We start from the raw sequence: 22,532 nt of genomic DNA on the forward strand, positions 1-22,532 counted from the left end.
TCATAACATAATCTTAAATTATTCAGCATACCATGAACCAGGAAAATCAGAATTCTAATATAAATATACAGTTGTTAAACTTCATTAACTGTACACAAAAAGTCAGATTTACTGTATGCTAATTTAAAAATTTTAAATTATGTCCTTTGCTTACAAGAAGTACCCAGTCTAGAGCAGGAGATAGAATCACAAATGAATAATGATATAACCTTTAGCACTTATGATGTTAGAGATACAGAGAGGACAATGTGGGAGCGCAGAAAGCTACCTAACCCAATTTGGGGAGTGAGGCATCAGGAACTTGGGATTGGCTTCCTGGAAGAACAGATGTTTCCGTTAAGACTGAAAGAATAGTAGACAAAGAGTGAAGAAGTCGAAGAATAAATTCATGCCTATGTAAGGGGCAGCAAGAGCAAAGATGTAGGCTAAGTGGGCACGGGGAACTATAAATAGCTGTTTTATTGGGGTGGTAACTGCCAGGTGGGGAGTAGCAGGAAAGGATGGCGGAATGCCCAGGCCGCGGAAGGCTTCCAATACCGCCACAGACCACATTAACCCAAAGGTCATCTTATCTAGAATCTGGTCTTAGTTCCATCAACATTAACACATTGGTCATAATGAGATATGGCACTCCTTTGGGTCTTGTTTTTTTTTTTTTTTTTTTGTGGCAGAAACTATGGGTGTGCACTGATACCTGTCTGGGCTTCTGTTTCCCAGCCTCCCTTGAAACTAGATTGGCTGTGTGATCAATCCTGCTTAATGGATGTGAGTGAAAGTGACGCATGAAACACTCAGGGCTTGGCAGTCTAAAGTATTCAGGTGCCTTTCCTGAACTCTCTTCCCGTTCACATTGACCTTAGAGGCCATGTGTTGAAGGGCCATGCAACAAGATGGAAGGGACCTAGATCACTGAGCCATCACTTGGAGAGAATATATCTTAGGGTGAGCAATGCCAAGGAGGAGCCTGAGGCCAAGGCAGATTAACAGGCTGCATCAGTTTTGCAAACTGAATTTTGATTACCACATTAGTCAGTTTTAAAACACTGGAGGATAAGGACACATATGTAATACCTTAATCAATAAAGAAAAAAACATTAGAACAAAAAACACCGGAGGACAGGGAATGATAAGCACAATGGAAATGTTGCAATATCGACTGGATCTTACAAACAGATTGTACTAGTATAACTGGTTCTGTGTTATACAGGAAAAGTTTATTTTACATCAAGCTAAAAACAAGATTTTAAATAAACCAGGAAACTGTGAAATGAGTTTCCTGGTCACTGTGGAGCTCTGAGGGGAATGATTCTCTAAGTGGAGCAGATCGTTTCCAAGAGTATTTTACTTACTGCTGAAGCTGGGGCTCTGTAACATAGAAATGTTTCCACCCTGTGAGAAAACATACAAATCATTACCAACACATATTTGTATCCTAGAGAAGGAGGCGGTGAATGAAGACTATTTTGCAGACCTCAAGGGGATGAAAGGGGAAAATGCCCCATTAAATGCCCCACAGAAGTATGATGGGCCTTCCAGGATTGTGCTTTGGACAGGTTTGGCATTTTGGATGTACCTGAGAAGTTATCTTTGGAGATAGTTTCCAGTAGTATTGTTTGCCCCATAAAACCATTTTGTCAGTGTTCCAATGAGTTAAGTCATATACATATTGTGATATATGATGTTGCATGCAATCAAGAAGTGGTTGAACATTTGGACCCACCTATAAGTTTCTTCTAGGGTCAAACTTACAGCCTTGTTCTAACCATTTCTTGCTAATTTGTTGAACAGCTAAATGCTATGCTTCCATAATGTTATCTTTCATTATTTATTTGTGGGTTTTTTTGTTGTCACTTGGGACACTTTTTCTCTTATTTAAAATCTTGTTTTTAGCTTGATGTAAAATAAACTTTTCCTGTATAACACAGGCCAGGAAAAATTATATTGAGAGATACATATGAAATTTGTATCTCTCTGATAATGCCGAAATTTTATGAAATTTCGGCATTATCACCAAGAGTATTTGCAACCTGGGAAAAGACAGAGTCTGCAGAATATACCTGCGTTTTTCTTGTTTTTTTTTTTTTCTTTTTTAAATATTTTTATTGATTTCAGAGAGGAAGGGAGAGGGAGATAGAGATAGAAACATCAATGATGAGAGAGAATCATTAATTGTCTGCCTCCTGCACACCCCACACTGGGGATCCAGCTTGCAACCTGAGCATGTACACTGATCGGGAATAGGGCCATGACCTCCTGATTCATACCACTGAGCCATGCTGGTTGGGCTCTTTTTTCTTTAAATACTTCTTTAATTTTTCATTTACAGTTGACATACAATATTACATTAGTTTCAGGTATACAACAATGATTAGATGTCTGTATAACTTACAAAGTGATCGCCCAACATAACGTTATCTTCTAAATCCCCAGTTGCTTTAGCTTGTAGCACAGGTACTTCCATTAGGCGCTCAGACTGTTTTAATGCTGCTAACTTAGCAGTAGTATCGGCCAAATGGTTAATTCTAATTTCTCCATGTTTGCTATCGAATGTCCAGGGATTTTTGTGATTCCTAAGGACTTTCATAGCTGACTAGCCTTTAAGAGTTCTAAATCATAAGAACTGTTTTTTATCTTTTGTCTGAAAGAAGTCAAGTATCCTCTCTGTTTCCAGAGTATACCAAAGTCATGGGCCACATCAAGGGTGTACCCACTGTTAGTAAAATGTAAGCTGTTTTACCTTTCGCCAAATTGCACGTTTGAAGTAATACACAGAGCTCTGCATGTTGAGCAGAAGTTGCCCAGGGCATTGGACTGGACTCAATGGTTTTATTTAGAGAGGCAACTGCATAGCCTGTTTGATAGTGACCCGTTTCATATTTTAGGGGAAAAACATCAGTAAACCAAACTAATTCAGCATTTTTGAGAGATGTTTCCTGTAAATCAATCTGAGGAGTTAGTAGTGTGTTCATGTCAGGCAGCTGTAAGGGGTTTCTGGGAAGGGCACAGGAAGGAGAGTAGTAGAGTCTAACAGTGAGCAATAGTCACTTTAGACAACGATAATAAAACAACTTCATAGGAGGTCAGTCTGCTAACAGAGAGGTGCTGAGTATGATGAGAGTTAAGAAAAGCTTCCATTTAATGAGGCACATAAAGAGTCAGTGGGAAGCCCATTATTAGCTCTTCTACTTGCTGTAGTAGATTGGCAGGGGACACAATAGCTCTCACCAAAGGGAGGGGGACCTTTAGGCACCAGATCTAATTGTTGACTATAGTATCCAATGGGTGTTGGCTTTCATGTCTTTGGGTTGAAAGCTAAGGCATTTCCTTCTCTTTCATGGACACAAAGGAAAAACAGCAATTGATAATTAGGATGTTCTAAAGCAGGCAGATGATAAAACACTGCCTTTTATTTCATTGAAGAGGAAGGACATGGGATTCCTCTGTCCATGTGAGGGGCTCTGTCTGGTCAGCCTTGAGAAGAAAATATAAATGTTGAGCCATGACAGAAAAATTAGAAAGACAATTTCTACAATATCTGACCAAATCTAAGCACCCCCTGAGTTGTCTTTTGGTCTTGGGTTTAGGAGAAGTCAAAATGCTCTGGATCCTATAAGAATCCAAGAGGAGACCTTTATCAGTAACTAAATGTCCTATATAGTTAGCTTGAGTTTTACTGACTGAAGTTTCTCTAAATATTTTATGTTCCCCCGTTTTTTTGCTAGTTCTCAAAGGAGGTGGTGTTGTGGCAGAATGCACGGGAGAATGATCAGCCAGCACTCTGAGGGAGGAAAGTTTAACCTTTATTTCACAGATCTGCTAGTCCAGCGGAATTCCAAAGCCTGAACTGAACTCATGGGGAGGCTCTGACCTACATATCTCCTCCTGTGGCAGGCCCCTAAGGGTCCCTGCAGCTCTGCCCAAGTCAGCTGTGGTGGGGCCCTGGGGTTAGGCTCTGCAGCTCCGCCCAAGTCAGTCTGCGTGGGGAAGTAAGACTACAGTTTCAACCAGATACTGAACTAGGTTGCAAGACCCCCGTTGCCCCTCCCCCATTTTCCTTTTTAGTGGAGGCTATCTCCTAGGGATGCTTACTCAGAAGATGAGTGGAGGAGGAAATATCCACAAATTATAAAAGAGTGGACAGGTATAGAATTCTCTGTTGGCAATATATGCCTTCAAATTTTGGGAAAAGTAAGTTGGACTTCCAGTGTAGCTCTGAGGCATTACTGTCTAAGTATATTATTGTCCTTTGTGTGTGAAAGTGCATGATAATTGGCTTTCAGAATCAACAGGAACACTGAAGAACGTACTATAAAGATCTGTAACCAGCCCTAACCGGTTTCGGCCTGTAGACTTAAAGGTCCCAGGTTAGATTCCGGTCAAGGGCACATACCTGGGTTGCGGGCTCAATCCTAAGTATGGGATGTGCAGGGGGCAGCTGAATCAATGTTTCTCTCTTACTGATGTTTCTAACTCTCTATCCTTCTCCCTTCCTCTCTATAAAAAATCAATATATATATATATAATATATATATATATATATATATATATATATATATATATATATATATATATATATATACTAGAGGCTTGGTGCACATTTGTGCACTGATGGGGGGTCCCTCAGCCCAGCCTGCACCCCCTCACAGTCCAGGATTGGGGAGCGGGCCTAAGCCAGCAGTCGGACATCCCCTGAGGGGTCCTTAGTGCTGCTGCGGAGGCTGGAGAGGCTCCTGCCACCGCTGCTGTGCTCGCCAGCCATGAGCCCAGCCATGAGCTCCACCTGTGGGAGCGCACTGACAACCAGAGGGCAGCTCCTGCATTGAGCTCCCCCTGGTGGTCAGTGTGTGTCATAGCGACTGGTCATTCTGCTGTTCGGTCGATTTGCATATTAGCCTTTTATTATATAGGATATATATATATATATATATATATATTATATATATATTATATATATATATTATATATATATATATATTATATATATATTTTTTAAAAAAGATCTGTAACCGGAAAATACTTACTTTTTAATGGTATGGCTAAGAGTAAGGTTGAGGATTAGGTACAACTGGGTGTTGAGGTATGATTATGTTATTTCTGGCTCTTGGATCTTGAACAAATTCCCATGCCCTCCCATAAGATTTTTTAACAGGAAGGATAGGAGTGTTACAAGGGCTCATTCAAGGAATGATGAGGTCTTGGTTGAGATATTCCTTAATGATATGTCTGATTCCTTCAATGGCTTCTGCATTTAAAGGGTATTGACGAATGTTGGGCTGAGGTTTATTTTTGTCAATTTGAATTTTCATCCCTGGTACAAAATAAATGTGACTGATGTCAGTGGCATTTTTTTTGACCAATGTTTATTTGGAAGGGAATCTAAAAGAGAACTTGGGTCAGTTAAGGTGACTGAAAAAAAACTAGAATAGCTATGACTGAATCCATGAACAAGTCCTCTTGAGGGTCATAAGTTTAAATGTAGTAAAGGCCTTGGGGCAGCTGGGGCAGGGTGGAGGGAGTGAATGGGGGGAAAAAGGAGGACATCTTTAATGCATTCAACAATAAAGATAACTTTTTTTTAAAGTTCAAGATGTAAGAATATTTCTACCTTGTGAGAGAAGGAAATATAGGCTGTGTGAGCTTTCAAGAAAGTCTCATCCTAGGAGATGAGTAGGGGCAGAGGGAACCAAACGAAATTGGTAGGTTCAATGAATAGGTCCAAGATGAAAAGGAACTGGAAAGGATTTGGAGACAGTTAAGGGTTGCTTGAAAACCTCCTCCGTTTGCATGGTTTCAGTACTCTGAGGAGGGGGAATGGTGAGGCTGATGGGGATAAGAACTGATAAGGTGGCTCTGGTGTCTACCAGGGCCTTGGTTACCTCATTTCCAATAGTTAGATCAATTTCTCCAAAATAATTTGTTAGAAACATGGGGAAATCTTTTGATCCTTGGAGCAACCTTACTGCTGAGAAAGCATAGATTGAAACCTTTGAGGAGGATTCACACATTTTATTGGCCTTGTAATTGTCTTTTGAGCTTTAAATAATCTTTTTTTTTTCCCCCAAAGTCCAGGCTTTCTAAAATAAGTACAAACCCCTTTGAATGGTTGTTTGTGTTTGGAACCTAGATAGACAGATTTAGACATCAATTGCAGTAATTTTAGGCTCATTAATTGGGTTGCCTGAATTTGGGCATTTAGGACTTAAAAAGCTTTCTTTTTTGGATCTCTTGGACAGCTAGGGTGAGCTGCTCAGATAGTTCACTAAATCATGGGTTTTTATGGTGGCCCAATTAATTTATAATTTTTTACCCATTGTTTAAGTTCATCTTGTAGACCCTCAGCAAAGGCTGAATTAAGAAGCACTGAGGGCCCAGCTGGTGTGACTCAGTGGTTGAGCACTGACCCATGAACCAGAAGGTCACAGTTTGAATCCTGGTCAGGGCTCATGCCTGGGTTGCCAGTTAGATCCCCAGTAGGGGTTGTGCAGGAGGCAGCCAATTGATGCTACTCTCTCTCTCCCTCTCCCTTCCTCTCTCTGAAATCAATAAAAACATGTTTTTTTAAAAAGGAAGCACTGGCCCTAGGCAGTTTGGCTCAGTGGATAGAGTGTCGGCCTGCGGATTGAAGAGTCCCAGGTTTGATTCTGGCCAAGGGCGCATACCTGGGTTGCAGGCTCAATCCCAAGTATGGGGCATGCAGGAGGCAGCCAATCAATGATTCTCTCTCATCATTGATGTTTCTATCTCTCTCCTTCTCCCTTCCTCTCTGAAATCAATAAAAATAATTTTTTTTAAAAAGGAAGCACTGATATATCATCGACTTCATTTATGCTGAAATACTGTTTAAAAATGTTTTCAAATCTGTTATGCTAACCAAAAACAGTTTCATTTAGTTTGGTTTTTTTTTTTAAACACATTTTGAATTCTCTTCTAACCAATAACTTGAGGAAAAGCCTCAGGTATCTTTTCATTAAGTTGTTTGGCCAGCTTTGAGGCTTTCTTCATGGCTTCTCAGCCTTGACAGAAAAAATTTCTCATAGGGTTGTTACATCCGGCAGTTTAATTTTAAGTGGAGCAGTATGAGAAGCCCAATTTAAAAATGAGAGTTCAGCAAGTGAAGGGTAAAGAGGAGTAGAAGGTGCAGATAAGGAGACATCAGAACTTTTAGAAGTCTCCTCAAGTTTAGTCAGTATCTGAGACAACTCTGAATTTGCTTTGGTTAATTTAGGATTTGTATTTTGGGAAGAAGCAATTTTTGATGCTTGAAGACCTCAAAATGCCAATTAATATATGCTTCTCATTCAGATTGCTTAGTTTTGTAGACTTTTTCCAAGTTGACTGTGCAGATAGACTAACTAGGGGAGTTCTAAAAAGCCTAAGTTGAACAGTTTAACTATAAATTATCACAGGTAATGATGGACCAGTGAGATAGAAATTTGCAGGAGGAGGGCCTGTAATTTTTATATATAAATTCATCAACAGTTCCAGGAAGTGGCTGTCTAGGAATTACAAAATGAAGTTATCATTTTTTAAAGAGTAACTACTCACCATATAGGCATTTTAAGTCCCATAGACAAAAATCTAGTACAGAGAACACACAAACAGAGCCTAAAATTCAACCAAGATGGGAGGTTAGGGTCCAGGAAGACTTACCCCAACAATCCAGGACCATTCGGGAGATGATAGAGTGCAATGGATTCTTGGAGGTACCTTAGTCAAATCTCTGAAGGCATTGGAGGAGGATGGAAGTCACTCTGGATCTCACTTCTCACACCGTATTATGTCAATCCATTTGGACCTAGAACTGAAAGATAAATAGAAGCTTTATTTGGGGATCTTAGGAATTGCAATTCAGAACATACAGATATCGATGGAAATCCAAATTGTGTTCTAAAGACAAAAAGCAGAGAACTGAGTTTATAATGACAGAAAAAGGGGGCTTCCAAGGGACTTACACAAGTTGTTTTGAAAGAGCTGTCACTGCTGCCCTCAAGCAGACTTACACTGCTGTACATGTTGATTGCTTTATGTCTATTGCTAGGTGAAAAGTTTATTTCTCTTTTTTATCTGAGAATCATATTCTAACTAATTTTATATCCACAAACATTTACAATTCTGAAAGCTTCCACACAATTAAAAATGGGTTAATATTAGTACATGGATGTTTAAAATTTTTGTAAGTTAGCATAGCACAGTTTGCAAATTTATAATTAGGTACATTCAAATTTGGTGCTAAAACATAAAGCATTCCTTTAGAATTTATGAAAAATATATAATGGACAAGTAGTGGCTAAAATATTGGTACAAATATCTTTAGACTTGACAATATATAAACTACGGCATTAACCTATCAGAAACTACAAAAACAATACCTAGACAAACCCTAAATTATGCCATTCTTGTACATCCTATTTGCTAAATGACACAAGCTTGAGATGGGAACAAACTCAGTTATAGTTGACACAAGAAAATCTAGATTTAGGCACAATAGAAATTCCAGAAAGTATGGGAACTATCGAAGAGTAGGTCTTTGGATGGGAGTGGATCCAACATGAGGTAAAAGAATGTCTTACTAGGCATGTAGTACACTGGAATGGAAAATATAAGAGAAAAGGATATTTGGAGCACCAAGCAGCTCAGTAGTTGTTGACACTATAAAATCTAGCAGTATCTGGTAGGGCTCCAAGTACCATCCAGGGGTTTGAGGGATTCCAGTCTTTAGTTAAATCAAAAGTGAGAGTAATAAAGAGCTCAGGGGTAGGTGGACTAGGTATGTTTGATTAAGACAAGCTCTAATTATCCTAATGGGTACAAAATGCAGGAAGTGTGTCTATGGGACAAGACAATAGCCTAAGTATTTAAAAAAAAAAGACTTTAGGTCAGGGTAGAGCTAGTGCTAAGTTTCAGAGTGTTGAACTAAACTTCTTTAGGTTCCTCCCCCTATATTTAAGATTTTTTAGAGGTTAAGATGAAGCTGAGCCCACAAACTAAAGTTAAATGGCTGTAACTGTGGAGAGAAAATAGTTATAGAGGATGGGAACCAGGAATGGCATAATTTAGGATTTGTTTAGGTAGAATTTTGAATGTTGGAGCTAATTTAACATGTAAACATTTTACTGCTACCAGGATTTATCTTACGACACTTCCCTCAATCTTATGCCACCCATCCTAACCTGTAATAGCTATGGATTCCCTTGATATCCAAGGGAACATATAAAAAGGAGAAACTGACCTGGTTTGCAGATTTTTATCACATATTGTTAGTCTCACATTACATACTAGTATCAAAGAAGTTGGCAATGTGAGGTATGAAGCTTAGAGAAAAACACTGGAAAACATTTATAAGTTTAAGCCATAACTCTACAGTGTAATTTGTTCTCAGATACCCCATCTTTGAAAAAACTCATATCTCATAAAAGGAAAAGCTGGCCTATAAATGAAATATGTCTCTTTGTAGATCCCATCTGAGTGAGCTATCATATTGTGGGCTCTTGGCACCTTGTATTACACACTTCCTATTCATTGACACTAAAAAGCCCCAGATAGATTGGTTTAGGCACCCGAACAACTTACATAAAGAAAAATGACTAGATCCATAAACTTCCTTCCCAAAACCAGCTTAATCGATAGGATGGGGCAAAGTAGGTTTACAGTTGTAAGAACTGGAAACACAGACTTTATAGTTGTATGATGATTTATTCATTATTGTATTATTTTCCATACAAATATCTGTAAACCTGCTTTTGCTCCACCCTGTAAGAAGACAGAGTTAGCAACTCAGCCCTGTCTTCTCACAGTCACAAGAGGGTGAGTGAGAAAAGCACTAACCAGGGGAAGAAACACAGAGGCAACCCAGGCCACGTCAGGGTGAATGTACCCATCTATTCCTTATGCTTGTGTGCACAGCATAACTCACCACAATGTCCTTTTTCACAGACCCCTTTTTAAGTTTCTCCACAAAATCCATCAAAACAAGCTAGTTTATGAAGCTTCAAAATAAACTCATCAAGAGAAAAACATGCAATATGTATTATATTATGAGTAGGGTGCTGGTGGGAATGCACTGGTGCAGCCACTGTGGAAAACAGTATGGAGTTTCCTCAAAAATTTAAAAATGAAAATCCCATTTGACCTAGTAATCCCACTTCTAGGAATATATCCTATGAAACCAGAAACACCAATTAGAAAGAATATATACACCCATATGTTCATAGCAGTGTAATTTACAATAGCTAAGATTTGGAAACAGCCCAAGTGCCCATCAGCAGATGAGTAGATAAAAAAGCTGTGGTACATCTACACAACAAAATACTATGTGGCTGAAAAAATGACAGAACTCTTACCATTTGTAACAGCATGGATGGACCTGGAGCATATTATGCTAAGTGAAATAATCCAGTCAGAGAAAGATAAGTACCACATGATCTCACTCTTATGTGGAATCTAATGAACAAAATAAACTGATGAACAAAATACATCCAGAGACATAGAAGCATGGAATACACTGTGTAATTCCAGTGGAAAGCAGGACTAGGTGGGTTGTTGGGGGTTGATTAATGAGGGAACTTATATACATACTAGAGGCCCTTGGTCTGGCCTGCAAGGATCAAGCCGAAACTGGCTCTCCAACATTCCCCGAGGGGTCCCAGGTGACGCACCCATAATTGGACTCCCGCCTCTCAGGTTCCAGGTGTGACACCTGAGAACCTCAGCTGCCAAGTCATTGCAGCTCCGCAGCTCCTGCGTTCTGGTGGTCATTGTGCATCATAGCTTCTGGTCGAATGGTCAAACGGTCGATGGTCACTTAGGCTTTTATATATATATATATATATAGATATGCATAGCCATGGACACAGACAATGGAGGGGTGAAGGCCTAGGAGAGTCGGGTACGGGTGGAGGGTGTAGTTGAAAAAATAAAAACAAAAAATAAAGGGGACAACTATAATACTTTCACAAATAAAGATAAATTAAAAATAAAATATTTAAGCCCTAATGAGTTTGGCTCAGTGGATAGAGCGTTGGCCTGCAGACTGAAGGGTCCCATGTTCAATTCCAGTCAAAGGCATGTAACTTGGTTACGGGCACATCCCCAGTAGGGGGTGTGCAGAAGGCGGCTGATCTATGTTTTTCTCTCATTGATGTTTCTAACTCTCTATCCCTCTCCCTTCCTCTCTGTAAAAAAATAAATAAAATATATTTAATAAATAAATAAAATGAAATAAAATATTTAAAAAATAGGACCAGGAAAAATACATGTAGACAAAAGCAGAGCATAAAAACAATCTGTGTTCTGTAAACACACCAATGATTTATATAAAATGAGGTAATATGACATAAAAGAAAGTGAAAAATATAAGATTATCCTCTCTAGTGAACAGAATATCTTGCAGTTGCTGCCCTAGACAACTTCCATATATATATAAATTGTCTCTTCTTTTAATACACAATGAGATCAAAATGTGTCAACTTGTTTGTCACAGAAATGGAAAAATCCACATGAATCTCTTTTGTCCTGCACATTTTCACCTTGTTCCCTACTTTCCAAGAATAAAGTTGTATTTCTCTAACTATTCTCCCGTCCTCATTTTTGCCTGGCCTTGCACCCAAGCATGGCAGACAGAGAATCCTAGAGGCCCAACGTTCTACAGCGGCTGTTTGCAAAGGGGGAGGAGACTGCAGTAACTGCCACACTGGATACACTTGATGTGAGAAGGAAAAAGGGAAATATCGTGAATGGCTCTCACATACGATAGAGCAGGCTGGCAGGATGCCTACATGGCCCAAGGAACCAGAGGGAGCACATTATGGGCAGAAGAAGTGCAACCAAAGGCTGGAAGAGGAACGGTTTGCAGTCAGCTGACTCCTAGCCCTTTGGTAGCTGCTTGTAATGGGCAGAGTCCATTGGGGGAAGCATCAGACACTACAAAGAAGACCCTGCTGCTGGAAGTGGACAGGAAGTAACATCTATGAGTGTCAGAATGCAGGATCAAAGCTTGTCTGCAAACAATGCCTGCAATGAAGAAGGAGAAAAAATGAGAGTGGTAGGAGATGCAAGTCAACCCAGCCTGGCCCAGCGCAGCTCAGGGAAGGTAGGATTCAAGGAGAAGAAACTACAAGAGAAGAGCCTTGGACCACATCACTCTGCACAAAATGCACTCAAGGAACTTCATTTTACTATTGAACCAACTGACAGAAAGAGCTCCTTAATCCCTTCCTTTGCTCCTCAAAAGCCACAGGAAATTCACTAATGAGATGGATGGGTATGATTGCAGAACAACTGTAATTGTGCAACCTAGATGTCCCTTTCCATTCTCTCTAAGGATATTAGCAATATATATAATGGTAAACGTGCTATACAATATAATATAGAGAATATAAGTAACTACTAGTTAATTATATTCATAATGTCTGTAACAAACTTTGAGATTATTCTCCTAACATTATAGCCTGGGAAAGCGAGTCTAGAACAACTGTCTTGTCCACCAGCACATCTGTCCCAAGATCTCAGCCATTTAGGTGTTGGTTTAGCTCACCTACCACTCCCTCTATCCAATCCTGTCTTCTGTTGCGAATCTGACCTCCCGATTGGCTCTCTCATTCCTTTAAACTGCCTGCTTGTGACATCATTCTCCCACCAAACCTACCACCACCTGGTAGAATCTTGGGGTGCCCATGGAGTTGTCTGTAAATAAATTTGGATCATCGCAACTGACCAGTGACCAGTAACTGGTGACCAGTGACCAGTGGCCAGTAGGACCAGTGACTTTCGTACTGGACACATGTGCTCTTTGGCTTCAGCCACTGAGACATCCTCATCGCTTGCATCTGGAGTTGATATTTCCTCCTCCTCTTCTCTGACCATGTCAGGTAAGGAAAGAACCTTTTTAATGTTTCTCATTAGCTGTTTGTTTGCCCCTAAATTTAGCAATAGAGTCAAAAGAGCATAGACTAACTTGGGGAAATATTGATCTAGAAGTCTGCAGACCTAATTTCAGTTTGGATTTTGACATCTACTAGAGATGTGACTTTGGACAAGTCATTGGCTCTCTCACAAAATCTGTCTTTTTCCTCATCTTCTACATTCGGATGTTAGATTGGTTGTGGACTCTAACCCCTTCCTGTTCTAATATGGAGTTTTAAAGAACACTCATGTTGAAATCAAAATCAACACTTCTTGACAATGTTTCAACAGCAACAGAATGAAAACCTAGGTCATGTAGAAAACTAGCAATACGTATATGTACAGGATAGCTCGTGTGTAACGATCTCCCACCACCAAGGTTTCAACGTTAGTATTTTAAATTGAGTGATGTTCCAAAAGTAATATTCATGTGCTTTTGGAGTTTTCTATCCAAACTAGGTGACCAGACAAAATAGGGAGAGAGGATGAACAGTACTGGGCTATAGGGAGGCAAGTATTTAAATGTAAAAAAATTAGAATTGCTTTCATGGGCACATGCCATCAGGAAGCAGGAGGGAGGGGAAAATAGAAGCAGGAAGGAGGGGAAACGAAGAATGAAGAAGGAGAGCGTGGAAGAGCTCTCAAGAACAAAAAGGGTAGTTTGGAATGGAATATTGAAGGGAACCAAAGATTTTAAATGAAAGCAGAAAGAGCATGGAGTGAAATCAGCTCAGAGTAGGGCAAAATAATGTGGATCTCAGCAAATGCTTACATTGATAGACTAGGAAGGAAAGTAAGGCTGGAGTAGGGCACCACTAGCCAAATCAGTGTGTCAAAACAGTCATATTCATTTCCTGTGTGTTTTTATTGCCTCTCTGAACAATGTGACAATTTGGAATATAAACATTTAAAAATGTATTTCAGAAATGATGTTTCTTATATACAAGATACTAAGAAAGGAGATTATCTAGGGCAGTGGTCGGCAAACTGCGGCTCGCGAGACACACACAGCTCTTTGGCCCATTGAGTTTTTAGCAAAGGCCAGCTTAGGAGTACCCTAATTAAGTTAATAACAATGTACCTACCTATATAGTTTAAGTTTTAAAAATTTGGCTCTCAAAAGTAATTTCAATCATTGTACTGTTGATATTTGTCTCTGTTGACTAATGAGTTTGCCGACCACTGATCTAGGGCATTGGAAATAACAGAATTTTCAGTGTTTCAATTTGTTCTGATTTTTAAACTATGACAATGTTTTGTCTACTTAAAAAAAATAAGACTTTAAAAGATATATCCTAAATGGATCACAAAGATTACATCCTTTACGTGATAAGTATATTCGAAGTCGGAGTTGCACTTCATCTTTACAGTTATTTTCTTCCTAACACAGAGAGCACCCTGATACACAGTCATCGCCTCATTTTAGGTCATAGCTACCGAAGGAGAAAAAGAAAACATCAAGCCCCATATCTCTAAGTCCACATTTCTCTAAAAACCATTTTATGGATTCTCTAGAAAATTCCTACATTAAATTTTTAAATTAGAATATAGTGATGATGGTTTTAAGACTTTGGGTAGATTCCCTTCCCTGGATGTTAAAGATGATGATAATATAGGTTTTAAGATAAATATAAAAACCTTCATGATACATTTCAATGGTTCTTTTTTCTTAGTTATGAAGCATTAATTGAAATATATACTTCTGATAGACTAAGTATCTATTACTTGCTGGGGAATATTCAGAGAAACACGAATACAATAATGGAATTCCTTTACACTTATTTGGCTCTCTGCTTTAAACCAGTTTTTACTGAAATATTGGTCTGCATATATTGAAGGCACATATACATCAACATTGATTGCATTGTGCTGCTTGTTATGCAATATTTAGTGATACATCTCCTCTGTCCATATGTACTGGCTAGAAACTTATTCAAAAATCACCTATTGTGGGTTGTTACTGGTTAACAGTATTCACTAAAATAAAATAGGCCATATTTACTTTTATGATATTGCATGTATAAAACAGAACTTCATTTCTAAGTAAATTTATTAGGATTTGATGTTTGCTATGTGCCCCAATTTGTACTCATGTCGATTTATTCCTGTGATATATGTTGTATTTGATTTTTCTCTTTGTCTTTCCAGAACTTATATCTTTTGTATTAATCATATAAAATATATCACTTATATGTGAATTATTACTGTTATCACCATTATTATGACTTTATAGATGAGTAGCCCAAAGCTAAGAGATTTTCTCACTCCCTGAAAAACTCACTTTCATATATTCATTTTGAGGTAGGATCCAAACCCAGGCTTGAAGACAGTAAGAATGAACTTTTAAAGTTACCAACTGGATTGAGCTTTATGTGAATTCTCCAGAGTAGCATGTAAACTGTGCAGGCAAAATGAGCTGCTGAAAATAACAATGGCGATAGATGTACCGTTTGTTAATGGACAAACAAACGCCTGCATCAGAAGTTCTATTGCTCCTAGATGTTGGCAGTGTAATGTGCAGAGCTCTGGAAAGAAAGTCGGGATGCTTAGGTTATGGAACCAGGTACTAATACTAACATAGGGAGAGAACCGAGCCGCAGTTTCCTCCCTCATGAAATGAGAATGTCAGAACAGAGGTTCTCTAAAGACTCCTGGTTCTACAATGCTTCAATTCTAGGAAAGAGCATACATATCAATACTATTGCAGGTTCAGGGGCGAGATAGGTCAGGGAGCAGTTGCTTCTAGCCTAGAGAACCATGTGTGAACCACAACACTTAGGTCTTGTGTACATTTTTGCCCATGTTGGGAGCACCAGCATTTACAAAGAGGATAAACTTTGAGTTTTCATATCTCAGTGAGTGTTGGTATTTCAGGCTTTCTGATAGCAACAATCTTAAAATAATGCTATTTTCCACACATATTGTTTATCAATCTCTCTGATATTTTTCATCATCCTGTTATTCCCTACAGAGAATTTCAAAAATGCACCTTTCCTTGGAATTTCAAAGTCTCTGCAGTACTCTCTTCCTGTGGAGAGCAATGCAGCCTCCCTACCAGGAAGTGTCTGCAATTTCCACATGGTCTCTGCTCCAGCCAGCACCTCAGCATGGCCCCTGCCATCAGCCTCTGGCACCTCTTTCCAACCTCTCATGGGTGGTGCCTACTTTTACCAACATTCTAGCACAACCATGCTATCTGGAGTTCCAGCTGCTTCCAATCCTGGAGTTTTTGAGTGGGCTCTCACAGGAGGCATTGAAAAGAAGTCACCATCACTCAGCGACTTCACTGTGACTGTCATCGACCAGGACACAGCTGTCTCCTCCATATCTCTGGCATCCCAGTTTGGTAAAACCGCAGATGTCCATAACATGGCCCCTCTGTATCCATCACTTTCTGTCAGCCTTGTTCAGGAGGCACCATCTCACATTCCAAATCAGGGCCATAGCCTGCCACTTCCCTACCATGAGGGAAGCCAGGTGTGTTACTATAATCAGGGCCCTCTGCTCTCTGCAGAAAGTGGCCCCTACCTGCAGTCCTATGGCTCTGTGTCTTACACCGAGAGCAGGGCCTCTGCCCCTGACCCAGGGATGGTCATGGTGCTAAAGGAGGCTCAGCCCACAAATATGATACCACCAGTCTCCACCTCTGGAATCTGCTACTCTGTGCCTCCTCAACCCACCACAAAGACAGGTTTTCAAGGTGAGTACAAACAGCAACAAGGAAGAGGAATAAGGTCAGCATTCAAAACTAGGGTCAACCTGCAGCTGGCAAGTGGTGGTTCCTCAGACAGGTAGAATGTAAGTCCTGTGACTTTAACCACTGACACCCTCAGTCAGTGCCCTCCATTGTCAGACTCTTTATGAGGACACCTGATAGAGGTGGGAGGTGGGGCATGTAGCGGCCTTGGATGCCACATGTAGGAGAAATCAAGAGCATACCAAGGGACACCACACTTTCCACTGCCCTACATGATGAGTCCCCCTGAAATAACCTCTCTTGATTTATTGCTTTTGTCTCTTTCTGAGGCATTTCAGAACATTATTGTGGCAGTGTCTGTTCAACTTCTCTTAGTTGACGCCTGGATGTAGGACCTCATGTTCCAACATCTTGTCCAAAGCAAGCAGGCTATGATCTCCCCTTGCTTATAGACTTCACCAGGAAGAGCTCCATTCCCTGTCTTAGTCCTTGGTGTGAAGTGTCTTTATTCACTCAGGAAAGTAGAGATAATTAAACGGGTTCCATATGAGACTGGGAAACATATTTTAAAAATCACTTTTATTTTTTATTTGACTTATAACAACCCTGTGAAATGCAAAGAAAATAATGAAAAAATGACATCAAATGGTCACCATTAAGAAACAGAACAGTTGCCTTTTATCTCCTAGCACACAGTGCTGCTCATGATCCTGCAAAAGAGCTTGTAGGAATGCCTTTCCCACTGTTGGAAGGCACATGATTGCTGCATTGGTGGTGCTGGGGGAGCATGTTTTTACCAGGGACTGACTGACTTCCCCTTGTTTCCATTGTAGTGATGGAGACTTCCCTGGGGATGGAGACTTCCCTGGCATTGCAACTCCCAGGCCAAATATTTTATCTACCACCTCCAAAATTCCCCAAGTCCTGCAGTAACAAACATATCCAGGTACTTGAGAGTTACCCACCACCTCAGAGTGGGGACATAGCAATGGCATCTCTAGTCCAGAGTCCTAGTAATCTCCTGGCACTGCCTCCAGCTCCAAGCCAGGAACATAAAGAGAATAAGAATGTGGAGAATATTAAAACCAAGCTTTCCAAGTATCTGAATGGCTGCCAGATCCCAAGAGAAAACCAAGCTTCTCCACTGCTCCATTTAGAAATACCTGACATTCCGCAGGTCCTGGCATGCACTGATCCGCTTGACCAAGAGAAGAAGCCTAGTGGTGACAACTCTGGTTTGGGAAAGAATAGCCTGAGTCGTAAGGACCAAGGGACACTTGAAAATGGGACTGAATCTAATGACAGTTTTGCAGACATCGCTACACTGGTGAAGGGTATTCACCTTCCACAGGTCTTAACTTCCTTGGCTGACCTTGATCAGCCCCAAGGTTCCAAGGTGATCAAAACCAAAGACACCAGAGGCCTCAAGTTGCACGAGGGGCAGAAAAAGTCAAGTGTCAGAAAGGCTCGCTCTGATCAAGCGGGGAAGATCAAACATAAAGCCTCTGAGCCTATCGGTGATGCTCCCAAGGCCAAGATCAAACCCAAGAGCCCAGACTGTGTGTTTGTGGGAGAAGTGGTTCATTGCAATGCTGCAGCTGGTGGCAGGGCTCCTGGGATCATGGCTGAGCATTCTAACAGCAATGTTCAGAAACCTGCAGCCAGCAGGACCAACAAATCTAAGAGCTATAGGCCGGAAAACACCAAAAGAAACCAAGAAAACTACTCCAAGAGAGCTGAGGAGAGGAAGCAGTCAGGGAACAAAGTCAAGGCAGAGGAGAAGCCAGCCATTCCCAAGATGAAGAGGAAGAAAAGTCATCCTGAGCTGCCACCAGAGGACATCAAAAAGCCTCGCAGCGGCCTCGGTATGCACATGCTGGAGTCTGTGCAGGTTTTCCATGCACTGGGCAAGAAGAGTGATAAGAAAGCTGACCTGTCTTCCTCACGGGCCCAGGGAAACTTAAGCAACCCCAGAGGCCCCCAGCCACGCCCAGCTATCAAAAGATGGCTGGATTCTCCGGGGAAGGGCAAAGGTCCTGAGACAACAAAAGTCAAATGCCAGAAACCATATGGAAGTGCTGACAAAGGGTCTTCATCTCCATCCCAGGAACAGCTGCCATCTCCCGGGAAGGTCAAGTTGGTGCCATTGGTTTTTCCAACCATGGACAAGCCTAGACCTGTTCCTCGTAGGGCACAGACTCTGGCATCACGTCGGCCTGCGGTTACCAACCCTGCCAAGCATGCCACAGTCACTTCATCCCAGCCAAATCCTGCATCTTTGACAGGTCCTGTCAGATCAGATCGGCCAATGTCCACCAACTCAGCCAGACCAGCTTTGAACAACCCTGACCAGCCTAGAGTCCCTCAGCCTCCTGCTTCTAGGCCTGCACCCTACAAAACATCATCTCGTGGTTCCTTGCAGCGGGAGTCTGTTCACACTGCTGTGAGCCAGCCCCAGATCCCGCTTAAGCCTCACAACCACTATCCACTCCAGGATTTTGCCCTCCAACCAATTCCATGGAGGAAACCTGAGGTTCTGGGGCCAGTAATGTCAACACCCATCACAAATGAGCAGAGGCCAGAGCGAGAGGCCATGAAGAGGAAGGCTCAACTAGAGCGTGAGAATGCTGCCAGATGCTCATTGGGGAAAATGCAGCATTTCATTGAGAGGGAAAAAGAAATGGACATTTCTCTGTACTATGGCTATGTGATGTAGGACATGCTGGGAGTGTTGGTGCCACTTTGGGTACCTGTTGTTTTTCCATAGATAGATAGATAGATATAGATAGATAGATAGATATGAATTGTTCAATCTTGATATATTTTATAACTTCATAAAACTGAATAAATATTATAAATTAGCATTTAGTAATAAAGAAGCATTGTGAGTTTTGAGACGCTGTTAACTGTGCTCTTTCTTTGGTGGGTATGGAGATCAAAGGCTGCATGATAAGGAAAGAAATGGAAGTTGGATGGGCGAATGAGGGACAAGGGGTCAGCACTGTGGGGGGAAAAGGAACGTGGGCCATGGCCAGAAAGGCCAAAAGGGGAGAGATGTTATGGACTTACAAAGAGAAGCTGGAGGTGGATGTATGGCAGAAGTGAGAAGCAGGATCTGAGATTAGTGTCAAAAGAAGAAAATTTGAATTGAGTTGAGTGGGTAGAAGCTGAGTCTAGGTTGACCAGGAGAAATGTAAAAAGGCTCTTTTGGAGATAGGCTTTATGTCTCATGACCACTTATTAAGTACCATATTTTCGGGCATATAGGGCGACTTTTTAACCCAGGAAAGTCTTCTATACGGCCAGTCCTCTTATATGCCAGAAAATACGGTATTTCAGAAAACAGATTCAGGACACAATTCCTATAGGTTGGGGGTGCCTTATGCATATATGACTATAGTTGGGCAACGTGAGAACAAATCAGGGGAATCTAACAGATGCATGGCAAGGGCTCAGAGTTTTCCTGGGGCAGCTGATGACAGGGGCCTACAGAATGAATGTCTGCAGTAGGAGGCCCACCCAGGACAGGATGTGGGAAGTAAATTATCATTTACTCCACACCTATGCCCAGGCCCAATACACCACTTCAGTTCACCTTCACAACATGCAAGGCCAGTATCCCTGTGTCACTTTACCCGAGAAGTTCAGCAATGGGCTGAGGTCACATTGCATGCAGTAGAGTAAAGCCTCCATTTGAGGCCTGTCTCCGAAGTCTTCATTATTTGCAAATGCCCATAGGTGGCCAACCTGGCTTTCAGAGCCCAGCATCCAGAGGTTACTGGTACATGAGATCAAACATCTGATAAAGCCTAAACATTAACTTGAAGGGAAAGATAGGACCTCCTGCATGATCCCAGGCTGCACATGTCCCCTTGTCTAAACACCACCATCAATGGAGCGAAGCCCAAGAGAAAAATCCTTGGAAGCAACCATGCCCACTGGCAAGAGCAGTAGGCACACTGAGTCGCAGGTGACCAGCCCCCTAACTGCAGTAGCTAGGAATTCCCTTGATTTCCATGGGAACACAGAAAAAGGAGAGACTGGTCTGGACTGGAGATATTTAGATCATAGTGTTAGTCTCATATTACATACTAGTATCAGGAATTTGACAATGTAATGTCGGAATCCATGAGGAAAAGCCTGAAGAAATTTATAAGTTTAAGCCATATCTCTGCACTACAATACTTCTCACATTTCCTTCTCAAATAAGAATGTACCATCTTTGAAAAAACTCTTATCTCATAAGAGGAAAAGTTGGCATATAAATGAAATATATCTCTTTGGAGATTCCATCCATAGGAGCTATCTTCTTGTGGCCTCTTGGCCTCTTGAAACACATACTTGTGATCCAATAAAAAGCCCCAGGTAGATTGATCCAGGCACCCTAAAAGTTTACTATCAAGAGAAGCTACTAGATCCAAAGACTTCCTCCCTAAACCAGCTTACTCCAAAGACATCATGGGGCAAATTAGGTTTACAGTTGTGAGTATGGAAAACACAGACTTTATAGTTGTATGGTTATTTATAATGATTGCATTATTTTCCATTCAAACAACTGTATACCTACTTTTGCCCCACTCCCGCCCTATGTAGAAGATTGGATTAGCAACTCAGCCCCGTCTTTCCACAGTCACAAGAGGGTGAGTGAGAAAAGCACAAACAAGGGGAAGAAACACAGAGGCAACCCAGGCCACATCGGGCTGACTGTACAAATCTGTTTCTTATGCTTGTGAGCACAGCATAACTCACCACAATGTCCTTTTTCACAGACCCCTTTTTAAGTTTCTCCACAAAATCCATCAGAACAAGCTAGTTCATGATGCTGCAAGAAAAATTCATCAGGAGAGAAACCAAGTGGTGGCATAGGTAAACATCTAAACTGCTGCCTCGCACAACAATTTCAAAACTACAACTAAAGGACAGAATAGACATCATCCAGAACCACAGGAAAGCTGGCTGAGTGGAAATTCTACAACTAGAAGGAAAGAAAAAAGCTCACGGAAAATCAGAGGATCTGCAAAGGACTAAGGTACAGAGACACATGTGCAGAGAGGAAGGGCAGCAGAGTGCCCAGCTGGCTTTCTAGGCGGGAGAGGGAAGGAAGCCCCCAACTGCCCTGAACCCAAGTTCCGGGTGAAATCCCGTGGATCCAGGCTCATAAGGGGGTATTCTGGACTGTCAGGTAGAGAGAAAGGCACAAGGAGACTCAGAGACTCGGGGAAACCATGGCGGGCAGGGATCTGGAGGCGCGCTCACACAGAGAAGACTGATTGCTGAGGTTTCCGCTAGCTCGCCCTAGTGGAAGGGAGTCGGAAGCAACTGACTGCACTGCACTCCAGTTCTGACTGCACTGAACCCCAGTTCCGGGCGAGCCTGGGGGAATCTGGACTGTTAAGCGGAAACTCAGGGGAGCCACGGAAGGCAGAGGTCTGGAGGCGTTTGTGCAAGGGCAGGGCTGACGGGAAGCCAAGACCGTCTGCTCAGCTCGGAGACTCCGTCCCATCCAAGCTGTGCACAGAGACTTTTGCAATTTTGCAAGCCTGGTCCTATAAGGCTGTCTCCAGCACGCATCTCCTGGCGTAAATACAGCTGATTCACATAACCAATTGGCCTGGAGGTCAATTCCTCCCAGTGAGACCAACAACAATCAAGACTTAACTACAACAAAGCTGTACACACAGACCACAAAGGGGTACACCAATAGTGTCCAACTCAGAGGACTGGGAGGCCGACCCAGTGGGCCATATAGGAAAAGTAGCACAAAAAGCTACCCTACCAACTCAGGGAAGCAGCAAAAATGTGGAGACAAAGTAACAGATCACAAACGAAAGAAATGGAAGGGGAAAAAATGACTGGATATAGAATTCAAAACCATGGTTATAAGGGTTTTCAAGAATTTCCTAGAAAAGGCCGATAAATTTAGCCAGACCCTCAA

At 41.5% G+C, this 22,532-nt stretch overlaps 1 protein-coding gene and 1 long non-coding RNA gene across 3 annotated transcripts; one reads left to right on the forward strand and one right to left on the reverse strand.

Annotated features, from left to right (window-relative positions):
- Positions 1-1,210: 1,210 nt before the first annotated feature.
- Positions 1,211-15,317, reverse strand: LOC114228343 (uncharacterized). Of its 2 annotated transcripts, none has more exons than XR_008557260.1 (3): positions 15,254-15,317; positions 7,651-7,801; positions 1,211-1,389 (listed from the first exon to the last, which is right to left on the reverse strand). It is a non-coding gene; the product is annotated as an uncharacterized LOC114228343 (long non-coding RNA). The 2 variants fall into 2 exon arrangements; XR_008557259.1 differs by lacking the exon at positions 15,254-15,317 and adding an exon at positions 12,439-12,528.
- On the forward strand, positions 12,756-19,366 carry LOC129150508 (uncharacterized protein C2orf78-like). Its single transcript, XM_054722273.1, has 3 exons — positions 12,756-12,866; positions 15,872-16,600; positions 17,431-19,366. Exons 1-3 carry the CDS (start codon positions 12,779-12,781, stop codon positions 19,311-19,313), a joined length of 2,700 nt encoding a protein of 899 aa, XP_054578248.1. The 5' UTR covers positions 12,756-12,778; the 3' UTR covers positions 19,314-19,366.
- The last annotated feature ends 3,166 nt before the right edge of the window (positions 19,367-22,532 follow it).

This window comes from Eptesicus fuscus, chromosome 10, assembly GCF_027574615.1.
Source record: "Eptesicus fuscus isolate TK198812 chromosome 10, DD_ASM_mEF_20220401, whole genome shotgun sequence".
NCBI lineage: Eukaryota > Metazoa > Chordata > Mammalia > Chiroptera > Vespertilionidae > Eptesicus > Eptesicus fuscus.

Excerpts from the sequence above, each read along its gene's own strand:
- LOC129150508 (XM_054722273.1), top strand. The coding sequence starts at position 12,779 with ATGTGCTCTTTGGCTTCAGCCACTGAGACATCCTCATCGCTTGCATCT. Across the intron at positions 12,867-15,871 it reads CTCTTCTCTGACCATGTCAG|AGAATTTCAAAAATGCACCT; the intron begins GTAAGGAAAGAA and ends TATTCCCTACAG. Across the intron at positions 16,601-17,430 it reads CACAAAGACAGGTTTTCAAG|TGATGGAGACTTCCCTGGGG; the intron begins GTGAGTACAAAC and ends TTTCCATTGTAG.